This window comes from Pseudorasbora parva, chromosome 12 (genome assembly GCF_024679245.1).
Source record: "Pseudorasbora parva isolate DD20220531a chromosome 12, ASM2467924v1, whole genome shotgun sequence".
Classification (NCBI taxonomy): domain Eukaryota; kingdom Metazoa; phylum Chordata; class Actinopteri; order Cypriniformes; family Gobionidae; genus Pseudorasbora; species Pseudorasbora parva.
The window spans coordinates 1665001-1677500 of NC_090183.1; the positions used below are offsets into that span (position 1 = coordinate 1665001).

A 12500-nucleotide genomic window follows, 5' to 3' on the forward strand; every position below is an offset into this window, starting at 1 on the left:
TTGCTCACGTTATAACGGTAACGTCATACGCACATGACGTCAAGGAGGTGCGTAAAGCGAGTTACGGAGGTTACCGTGGTGCATAAAGCGAGTTACTCCTCCCACTTCTGCTAGTTTTACTGAGATGTCTTATCCCGTGCGAATTGGCCATTGATATTACAGACGTCCTGAGGTAAAATGACTTTACCCCCATGTCCCCATGTCAAACTAATCCAGTCCGAATAGGGCTAATGCCAGTAAAGATTACCAAGACTTTTCAGTTCATGCCTTTGGAAGCTTAACTTTCATGGAAATTAATTTGAGAAGTTAAAACACTTACATTGCTTAGCATCCGTTTAAATTAATGCCTGTAGGTGAGCTGTGCTGTGAGTGTGATCTCCATTCCCCATGCACGAGTTCAAAACATGCGGAAATGGCTCCCTCTGCTGGCTGGAGTCTTTAGCCTCTGGGCAATCATTCCTCTCGTGACGCAAATATCGTCAATTTGCATCACGAGAGGAATTTTTCCAGAAATAAAATGCATAAATCTCTCGTCTCAGGGGGATATAAGAGGGGGGAGCACGATCATTTGAATATACTCCAGGGTTTCTACTGATACAAAGCCATATGCTAATCGCTGAAGTAACCCTTTAATCCCGTGCGAATTGACCATTAATATTACAGACGTCCTGAGGTAAAATGACTTTACCCCCATGTCCCCATGTTAATCTAATCCCGTCCGAATAGGGCTTAAAGCTAAGGTAATTTTTCCGGACCTTTTTACAGAAGGTAAAAGTCTCGGTAATCTTTACTGGCATTAGCCCTATTCGGACTGGATTAGATTAACATGGGGACATGGGGGTAAAGTCATTTTACCTCAGGACGTCTGTAATATTAATGGCCAATTCGCACGGGATAAGACATCTCGGTAAAACCAGCAGAAGTGGGAGGAGTAACTCGCTTTACGCACCTCCTTGACGTCATGTGCGTATGACGTTACCGTTATAACGTGAGCAAACACACAACCTGAGCGCCAGTCTGAACTCCGTCTCCAATATAATGTGTGTTTTAATAAACCGTTAGGTCCAGTCTAGCGATTCTGATTGGATTGTGTTGGTAATAGACACTTTCCTAGAGCTAAAATAAGTGTTGTGCCTCTAATAAGTGCTTTTGATCTTCTTTTTGCTTTAAATGATATGTGGAAAATACCGGACATTTGCCACAGATTTGTCCCACCACCTACAACGCAACCGAATGCTTCAAGCGCCTCCAAGGTCGCAAAATGTGCATTTTTAAACGTTTAAACAGGAAATGACGGAATTTTACCTCACATTTTTACAGCAGGTCTATTCGAACGGGATTAGTATTATCCAAGGTCATTTTTCCAGACCTTTTTACAGAAGGTTTTTACAGAACTTATTATTCATTGTTTTATTTTTTTACAAAAAACTCCCTTCTCCATCATGTTCCTGCGCTGGTTTTTGCCCATTCCTCCTCTTACTGCTATAATAACGGCCAGTGTGAACATCCTCTTCAGATCACATTAATCAATCATCTTATCATTCACTAACCGTGTACATCTGAAGGATACGAGGAAGGTAATATGTGTAATTTTATAATTATAATATAGATTTTTAATTGTATCTTTGTTTTTAAAAATAAGCAAAATAAATGCAAATTACAAACAATATAACAAAAACGTGCTTTATATTTTCAGCTACTTTAGGTCTATTTAACAGTAGCAAGTCAAGAAAGAAAATAATAATCTAATATAAAACTACTTACATAGTCTTCACTCTATAATTTAACTATAAACTTGAGCAAAGTTGGAGTTAGGACTCTCCTCTACCTGTTCGTCACCGCCGATATTAGGACTTTTCGACGTAATCTTTTTGGCTTTAGGCATTCTGTCTGATCCTTTTGAGAAATAATGATCTAAAGACATGGCACCATCTGACCGAGAAGAATGATTTCACTGAGTGAAAATATGAATTGATCGAATTACTTAACAGATGTCACAGGAGCTCGTCCAAAGACGTGTTAGCCCTACGACGCCATCTTCCTTCCCCCTCATTTAACAATAAACTGATTCTTAATAAATATATTTTAGTTATTTAGCCAAGCGTGGTGGTTTTTCAGACATCCCAACTGTGCTTACCTGAATACTCGCCAGACCGTGCACTTTTACATATTTTGACCATCCAACCCAAACAACAAAGAACTGAATGGCGATCGCATGTTTGTTGTCTGAAAGGTGTGTGTGTGTGTGTGAGGGCATCAGGTCAGAGTCCGGTTTGAGCACGTCCCGCGCCGTGCTTTTTCTTCTCATGCGCGCATATTTCTGTTGCTTTCTTTATCATGCTCTAGGCGTATATATTTAACTCTTCTACTTCCAATGTTTAGTGAACGGTGGATGCAGAGCTCACACACACACACGTCCTGACACCTGCTGTCACACATCCACACAAATTAAGAAATACAGCTCATGTTAGCGCTGTCCTCCTTAAAGTACCGGTACTAATAAAAGTCCAGATCGTGCCGTTTGTAATAGCAGGGTATCGCAATACTTTACTAGTACCGGTGTATCGTGCAACACTAGTCTGTTATATATGTTTTCTGTTCTTTAAGTTAACGTTGGATTTATGTGAACCCCTTTAATAAAACACTGGTTAACTATATTCTCATTCTGATCTTTTGTTTGAGTGGTGGTGAAGCATAGGGAACCTTTTTACCAGAAACAGAAAGTGTAATAAGAGTGAACAGAGCTGGGATAGTAGAGATTCCTCAACGTTTATTTATTTAATTAATTTTATCATTTAAATTTTTCTTTTGTTACTCCCTCCTTAAACCCTTGGACTGAGGTGGGGACGTAACAAAATATTTTTGTGGAAACAGAGAATATTATTTATTCACATAGAAAATGGTTAAAGTGCAGGGCTTGACATTAAGCATGTTCATGTGTCCTTCGGACAAGTAAATTATTCATTCACTTGTCCGAGTAAAAAATGTGCTTGTCCGGAAAAAAGAGCAATATTTTTTTAATTTTGCGTGTGTGTGTTGTAGCTATAGTTTATTCTAAAGCAATATTCTCACCAGTGTTCAATTAGCTTTGACATATTTAAATCTGCATATTTGTGAATTTTTATTTTAAGTTTTTTTATTAAATCATTTCAAATTTGTGATATTTGTACCTTTTATAAAGGGCATTTCCCCCTAATCTTATTAAATATAGGCTATGTGTCAGGTTTAATTTTATATTGTTAAATTTGATCAATACATTAAATTAAATTAAGACGCTATAAGAGCTGTTAACAATAAAACTAAATAATTTACACTGAAAAATGACAACTGCATTAAATAATGTTTTGAGATTTGTAGTTTTGAATAGACACAAAAGAAATGTTGGAAAGTATGTTTAAACATGAAACTAAACCTCCAGTAGGTGGCCGTCTTAATGAGTGAGTCATTGAGTCGTTCATTCAAACGATTCATTCAAACACTGAATCGTTCAGTAACACACCTGTTGCTGTGAGACGTGTTAAGGTTCTGCTGTGAACGATTTTCGCAGCTGAAATCAAACAAAAGCACTCAATATTGCATCTAAAAATGTAAGTGACTTTAAGTGAATGTAAATGTAAGTGAATGTTAATTTATTGTTTATGAAACTGTCATATGAAAGCAGTGTCACTTTCAGTCGTGATGGTATTCAGGAAACGGCTTAAACGCTCTAGAGTTGTGATTTCTCCTCGAGAGGCTGCTCGAGCGTCAACAGCGCCACCTTATTATCGTCAGTTCATCATATATTATTATCCACTATCGATCGCCACTTACACTAAATTAATGCACAATCATTAGTGCATTTTGGTGATTTGCTAGTTATTTTTTGTTTTCAGGTTCTTGTCCGTCGGGCAAGTAAAATTCTCTTTCACTTGTCCCTTCAAAAAATCCACTTGTCCCGGACAAGCGTTAATGTGGAGCCCTGAAGTGTAACGTATTCCTGTGATCAAAGCTGAATTTTCTGAATCGTCAATGTCACGCGCTCCTTCAAAAATGATGCTCGGCAAACGTTTATAAGTGTTCATATTTTTGTGGAAACCGAGAATCTGACCGTACTTATGATGCAGATTGATTTTGTGGCTTGTGATTGGCTGATATCATTCATGGATGTTTCTATTTGTCCCAGAATACCTGAATTATGAGGACACCAAGTTCTCCAAGAGTCGTGGTGTGGGAGTGTTTGGCGATATGGCCAAAGACACGGGCATCCCGTCGGACGTCTGGCGCTTCTACCTGCTGTTCCTGCGGCCGGAGGCTCAGGACTCGGCCTTCTCATGGGCCGACATGGCTCTCAAGAACAACTCGGAGCTCCTCAACAACCTGGGCAACTTCATTAACAGGTTTGAGCTGGTGGATTGAGCACACACACACACACACACACACACACACGCTCACTCACTCACTCACTCACTCTCACACATACACACTCACTCGTACTCGCACTCACACACACATTCACTCACTCGTTCACCCGTACTCGCGCACACTCACTCACATTCACACACACATTCACTCACTCGCTCACTCGTACTCCCACACTCACTCACTCACTCGCACTCTCACTCTCACACACACTCTCTCACTCACACACAGATTCACTCACCCACACACATACGCACTCTCACACACACATTCACTCACTAACTTACTCTCACACAATCACTCACTCGCATTCTCACTCTCTCACACACACTCATTTGCTCACAAACACTCACTCACTCGCACTCACACACTCACTCGCACACGCTAACAATCTCTCACTCACTCTCTCACACTCACACACACATATGCACACACTCTCACTCACATTCACTCACTCCCTCACACACACACACACTCTCTCACACACACTCACTTGCACACACTCTCTCACGCACACGCACACACACTCACTTACTCGCTCTCACTCACACACTCACTCTCACACACACACTCACTCAAACACTCACTCACTCTCACTCACACACACACTCACTCAAACACTCTATCACACACTCACTCGCTCTCACTCACTCACTCACTCACTCTCACTCTCCCACACACACACACTCACTCGCACTCACTCAAACACTCTATCACACACTCACTCGCTCTCACTCACACACTCTCACTCACACACTCACTCGCACTCACTCAAACACTCACTCACACACTCGCTCTCAGTCACACACACACTCACTCGCACTCACTCAAACACTCACTCACACACTCGCTCTCACTCACACACTCTCACTCACACACACACTCACTCGCACTCACTCAAACACTCACTCACACACTCGCTCTCACTCACTCACTCACTCACTCTCACTCACACACACACTCACTCGCACTCACTCAAACACTCTATCACACACTCACTCGCTCTCACTCACTCTCACTCTCACACACACACACACACACACACACACACACACTCGCACTCACTCAAACACTCACTCACACACTCGCTCTCACACACACACACACACACACACACTCGCACTCACTCAAACACTCACTCACACACTCGCTCTCAGTCACACACACACTCACTCGCACTCACTCAAACACTCACTCACACACTCGCTCTCACTCACACACTCTCACTCACACACACACTCACTCGCACTCACTCAAACACTCACTCACACACTCGCTCTCACTCACTCACTCACTCACTCTCACTCACACACACACTCACTCGCACTCACTCAAACACTCTATCACACACTCACTCGCTCTCACTCACTCTCACACACACACACACACACACACACACACTCACTCGCACTCACTCAAACACTCGCTCTCACTCACTCACTCACTCACTCTCACTCACACACACACTCACACACTCACTCGCTCTCACTCAAACACTCTATCACACACTCACAGACACACACACACACTCAATCACTCTATCACACTCACAGACACACACACACACACACATGCTCACTCACTCAATCACTCTATCACACTCAAGACACTCAAAGATACACACACACACACACACACACACACTCATACACACATAAACACAGTCACAGACACACACAACACACTTTCTCAGGGTTTAGAAATGTTGTTTTTATCATGTTCAAAAGTCTGGCATGCAATACTAAATAAATCAAACTATCAGCATCCAAACACTAGAGTCCAAGTAGTTTTGCAGTTATCCACTTAATGAGCTAGTAATAAACAATACTTCTGAAGCGTTTATTAATCTCAGTTCATGTTAATCTAGCATTTACTAATAATGTTTCCACAGGGCAGGGATGTTTGTGAGTAAGTTCTTCGACGGCTGCGTTCCTGAGATGCTCCTGAATGAGGAGGACAAGCGGCTCATCGCTCAGGTGTGCTGGGAGCTCAAGCAGTACATCCAGCTGCTGGATAAAGTCAGGTCAGGAGTTACCCACAATGCCTCAGATTACCAAAGAAGTACTGCGATAATAGTTTATAGTTTGGATATAAACACGAGATGTCTACGTTAGTTTTCAAAATACAGTAAATCATCTTTTGCTTCAAATTAAAAAAGTATCTATGACATTGTTACACCAGTAGGTGCCGCCAAGTGACTATTTGTCATTGAATCATTCATTCAAGAGATTTGTTCAAAAACACTGATTCATCCAGTAATGAAACAAGTAAGGTCTTTATGAGTGAGTCACTGAATCATTCATTCAAAAGATTCATCCAGTAATGAAATAAGTGAAGTCTTTGAATGAGTCATTGAATCATTCATTCAAGAGATTCATCCAGTAATTAAACAAGTGAAGTCTTTATGAATGAGTCATTGAATCATTCCTTTGAGATTTGTTCAAAAACACTGATTCGTCCAGTAATGAAACAAGTGAAGTCTTTATGAGTAAGTCATTGAATCATTCCTACGACATTTGTTCAAAAACACTGATTCGTCCAGTAATGAAACAAGTCTTTATGAGTGAGTCATTGAATCATTCACTCAAGAGATTCATTTAAAAAACACTGATTCATCCAGTAATGAAACAAGTGATGTTTTGACAGAATCATGTGAGAATTGTAATCTCTATTTAATAAAGTATTGTTATACTCAGTTTATCCAGAATCGTGCAGCTCTTCTAGCCTTCTATTGAATTTGTCTGGTTTTGCTCGGCACTATAATATTTCAGGGGCTAGTAATTCCTCTATAAATCAGGCTTACCAGCAAAATATCAGGTAATTTGTATAAAATGATTGCTAAAAGTCCTTATGCAATTATCAAAAACAACTAGAAGTGTCTTGGAAATTAACTGTGAAACAAAAGCCGTGGGATCATGAAATTATCGGATGAAGAAGCATTTATTTCTCACATTAATCTTCTGCATGCATGCGTTTGTCTTATAATATTGTGTGTGTGTGTGTGTACAGATGTAAGTGCATTAAACTCTCATCATGTGTTTGTTCAGGATCCGTGACGCTCTGAAGTGCATCCTGAACATCTCTCGTTATGGTAATCAGTACATCCAGGTTAATGAGCCCTGGAAGAAGATCAAAGGGGGCGACGGCGACAGGCAAGTCACATGACCACGGCTGCTGCCACACAAATGCACTAACCGTGAATAAAAGATAAAGGACAAATGATTTCTTACTTTTTTTGGGGGGGTTCGTCAAAGATATTCATCTGTTATTAATCAGGGTTCTCCTGCAGAATATGGGAATTGGGATTTCCTGGCCATATATATATATATTGTGTGTGTATGTGTGAGAGAGTTTGTTTGTGTGTCTATGGACCATTCTACAGAACTGGTGCAAACTGCTGTCCCACATCCAGAAAACACATTTGACAAGCATTTAAATATTCAAATCTTAGATGTTTACTAAGATCCTTAAATTATCTATTGAAACCCACAATAATATTTAAAATCATAAAATCATCATTTATTGGGTACTTTAAATTAGGTGTTTATGATAAAGGCGTGTTGTTTGTGTGATGAAGGCGTGTTGTTTGTGTGATGAAGGCGTGTTGTTTGCGTGATGGTGTGCCGTTTGCGTGATGAAGGCGTGTTGTTTGCATGATGAAGGCGTGTTGTTTGCGTGATTAAGGCGTGTTGTTTGTGTGTTGTTTGCGCCATGAAGGCGTGTTGTTTGCGTGATGAAGGCGTGTTGCTTGCGCCATGAAGGCGTGTTGTTTGCGTGATGAAGGCGTGTTGCTTGTGTGATGAAAGCGGGTTGTTTGTGTGATGAAGGCGTGTTGTTTGCGTGATGGTGTGCCGTTTGCTTGATGAAGGCGTGTTGTTTGCATGATGAAGGCGTGTTTTTTGCGTGATGAAGGCGTGTTGTTTGTGTGAAGAAGGCGTGTTGTTTGCGTGATGAAGGCATATTGTTTGCGTGATGAAGGCATGTTGTTTGCGTGATGAAGGCATGTTGTTTGCATGATGAAGGCGTGACGTTTGTGTGATGAAGGCGTGACGTTTGTGTGATGAAGGCGTGTTGTTTGCGTGATGAAGGCGTGTTGTTTGCATGATGAAGGCGTGTTGTTTGCATGATGAAGGCGTGTTGTTTGCGTGATGAAGGCTTGTTGTTTGCGTGATGAAGGCTTGTTGTTTGCGTGATGAAGGCATGTTGTTTGCGTGATGAAGGCGTGTTGTTTGCGTGATGAAGGTGTGTTGTTTGCGTGATGAAGGCGTGTTGTTTGCGTGATGAAGGTGTGTCGTTTGCGTGATGAAGGCGTGACGTTTTCGTGATGAAGGCGTGTTGTTTGCGTGATGAAGGCATATTGTTTGCGTAATGAAGGCATGTTTGCGTGATGAAGGCATGTTGTTTGCATGATGAAGGCGTGATGAAGGCGTGTTGTTTGTGTGATGAAGGCATATTGTTTGCGTGATGAAGGCATGTTTGCGTGATGAAGGCATGTTGTTTGCGTGATGAAGGCATGTTGTTTGCGTGATGAAGGCATGTTTGCATGATGAAGGCGTGTTGTTTGCGTGATGAAGGCATGCTGTTTGCGTGATGAAGGCATGTTTGCATGATAAAGGCGTGACGTTTGCGTGATGAAGGCGTGTTGTTTGCGTGATGAAGGCATGTTGTTTGCGTGATGAAGGCGTGACGTTTGCGTGATGAAGGCGTGACGTTTGCGTGTGTTTGCAGGCAGCGCGCCGGGACCGTGACGGGTGTGTCAGTGAATGTGGCGTGTCTCCTGTCAGCCGTGCTGGAGCCGTTCATGCCCAGCGTGAGCCACACCATCCGTGCCCAGCTCCAGGCTCCGCCCACCTGTGCCAGCTCCATGCTGCAGGGCATGGGGCGGTTCGTCTGCTCGCTGCCCGCCGGGCACCGCATCGGCACGGTAACCCCCCTCACACACTCGAGAGAACACACACACACACACTCACACACCCACACACACTCTCTCTCACACACACACAAACTCACATATACGAACACACACACACACACACACTCTCTCTCACACTCTCACACACACACACATACTCTCTCTCGCACACACACACACACACACACACACACACACACTCCTAGTGTTCACACATGAGGTCTCTCTCCCTGCGGACCTCCTTCTGTTTGAGGAGAAAGAGCACAGCGTTATTACTAATACAGATCTTAATATTTCCCTTTTTTGTCCTCTCCTCAGGTCAGTCCTTTGTTCCAGAAGTTGGAGAACGATCAGATTGAGGCTCTGAGGAAAAGATTCGGAGGACAGCAGGTTCGTCAGAGACACTCATCCGTTATTAATCAGGATCTCCGGCAGAACCGGGACAGGCGTGTTTATGGACATTAACAAAATCCAGAAAATTCATCCAGTCATTTAGACGAAAGAAAATGTATTTATATATAGTCATCATAATAATATAAATATATGTATGTGTATTAAAATAATTAGATAAAATAATATTATATATTTAAGTTTTGCAACATACAAACATTTCAGTTGTTCTCATCCCACTCTGTCTATTTTATCTGTTTATCTTTTTATCCACCCATCATCCATCTTTTAAATGTATTTATTTATTTATATTATTGATTATTTATAAAAAATATATATATAATTTTTCAGCTAGAAATTGTTATTTGTGAGTATGATCCAGAAAATTCATAAAAAATGTATTGAAATTTTAAAACAAATTTATATATATATATATTTATAATGATAAAAATTATATAAAATAATATTTAAAAAAAAAATTATTTTAAATAATTGCTTAATATTTCATTATATCTCAGTTGTTATCTATCCATCCATCCATCCATCTATCTCTATCATCATTTACCCATCGCTCCATCCATCCACCCATCTATCTATCTATCTATCTATCTATCTATCTATCTATCTATCTATCTATCTATCTATCTATCTATCTATCTATCTATCTATCTATCTATCTATCTATCCATCCATCCATCTATTTATCTCTCCAGCCATCTATCTATCTATCTATCTATCTATCTATCTATCTATCTATCTATCTATCTATCTATCTATCTATCTATCTATCTATCCATCCATCCATCCATCCATCCATCTATTTATCTCTCCAGCCATCTATCTATCTATCTATCTATCTATCTATCTATCTATCTATCTATCTATCTATCTATCTATCTATCTATCTATCTATCTATCTATCTATCTATCTATCTATCTATCTATCTATCTATCCATCCATCTATTTATCTCTCCAGCCATCTATCTATCTATCTATCTATCTATCTATCTATCTATCTATCTATCTATCTATCTATCTATCTATCTATCTATCTATCTATCTATCTATCTATCTATCCATCCATCTATTTATCTCTCCAGCCATCTATCTATCTATCTATCTATCTATCTATCTATCTATCTATCTATCTATCTATCTATCTATCTATCTATCTATCTATCTATCCATCTATTTATCTCTCCAGCCATCTATCTATCTATCTATCTATCTATCTATCTATCTATCTATCTATCTATCTATCTATCTATCTATCTATCTATCTATCTATCTATCTATCTATCTATCTATCTATCTATCCATCCATCTATTTATCTCTCCAGCCATCTATCTATCTATCTATCTATCTATCTATCTATCTATCTATCTATCTATCTATCTATCTATCTATCCATCCATCCATCCATCCATCTATTTATCTCTCCAGCCATCTATCTATCTATCTATCTATCTATCTATCTATCTATCTATCTATCTATCTATCTATCTATCTATCTATCTATCTATCTATCTATCTATCTATCTATCTATCTATCTATCTATCTATCTATCTATCTATCCATCCATCCATCCATCCATCCATCCATCTATTTATCTCTCCAGCCATCTATCTATCTATCTATCTATCTATCTATCTATCTATCTATCTATCTATCCATCCATCTATTTATCTCTCCAGCCATCTATCTATCTATCTATCTATCTATCTATCTATCTATCTATCTATCTATCTATCTATCTATCTATCTATCCATCCATCTATTTATCTCTCCAGCCATCTATCTATCTATCTATCTATCCATCCATCCATCCATCCATCCATCCATCCATCCATCCATCCATCCATCCATCCATCCATCCATCCATCCATCCATCTATCTATCTATCTATCTATCTATCTATCTATCTATCTATCTATCTATCTATCTATCTATCTATCTATCTATCTATCTATCTATCTATCTATCTATCTATCTATCCATCCATCTATTTATCTCTCCAGCCATCTATCTATCTATCTATCCATCCATCTATTTATCTCTCCAGCCATCTATCTATCTATCTATCTATCCATCCATCCATCCATCCATCCATCCATCCATCCATCCATCCATCCATCCATCCATCCATCCATCCATCCATCCATCCATCCATCCATCCATCCATCTATCTATCTATCCATCCATCCATCCATCCATCTATTTATCTCTCCAGCCATCTATCCATCCATCCATCCATCCATCATCTGTTTATCCATCCATCCATCCATCCATCCATCATCTGTTTATCTATCTATCCGTCCATCCATCATCTGTTTATCTATCTATCCATCCATCCATCATCTGTTTATCTATCTATCCGTCCATCCATCCATCCATCATCTGTTTATCTATCTATCCGTCCATCCATCATCTGTTTATCTATCTATCCGTCCATCCATCATCTGTTTATCTATCTATCCGTCCATCCATCATCTGTTTATCTATCTATCCGTCCATCCATCATCTGTTTATCTATCTATCCGTCCATCCATCCCTCTATATTTTTAAATTACTAAATTTCTAATATAATTATTAAACAGTTATTTATAACTAATGTAATTTATATCAGCTAGAAATTGCTCTTTGTGAGTGTGATCTGAGAATAACTTTCTGAGAATTATTCTGGGAACTGCATTATTTAACCGCTCCAATAAATATGCAACAAACAAATCGGTTCAGTTTATTATCTTTAGAATACAATAAAATCAATGCATTACCCATAGTTCATTTTCTGCTCTGC

The 12500-nt window shown here is 39.7% G+C and overlaps 1 protein-coding gene across 2 annotated transcripts in view; it reads left to right on the forward strand.

Annotated features, from left to right (window-relative positions):
- Nucleotides 1–12500, forward strand: part of mars1 (methionyl-tRNA synthetase 1) — a 50049-nt gene that overhangs the window by 30774 nt on the left and 6775 nt on the right. For both annotated transcript variants that reach the window (XM_067458712.1, XM_067458713.1), the window contains exons 15-19: nucleotides 4163–4376; nucleotides 6290–6421; nucleotides 7446–7554; nucleotides 9131–9322; nucleotides 9629–9700. In XM_067458712.1, coding sequence (XP_067314813.1) covers nucleotides 4163–4376; nucleotides 6290–6421; nucleotides 7446–7554; nucleotides 9131–9322; nucleotides 9629–9700 — 719 coding nt within the window. The remainder of the gene's footprint in view (nucleotides 1–4162; nucleotides 4377–6289; nucleotides 6422–7445; nucleotides 7555–9130; nucleotides 9323–9628; nucleotides 9701–12500) is intronic.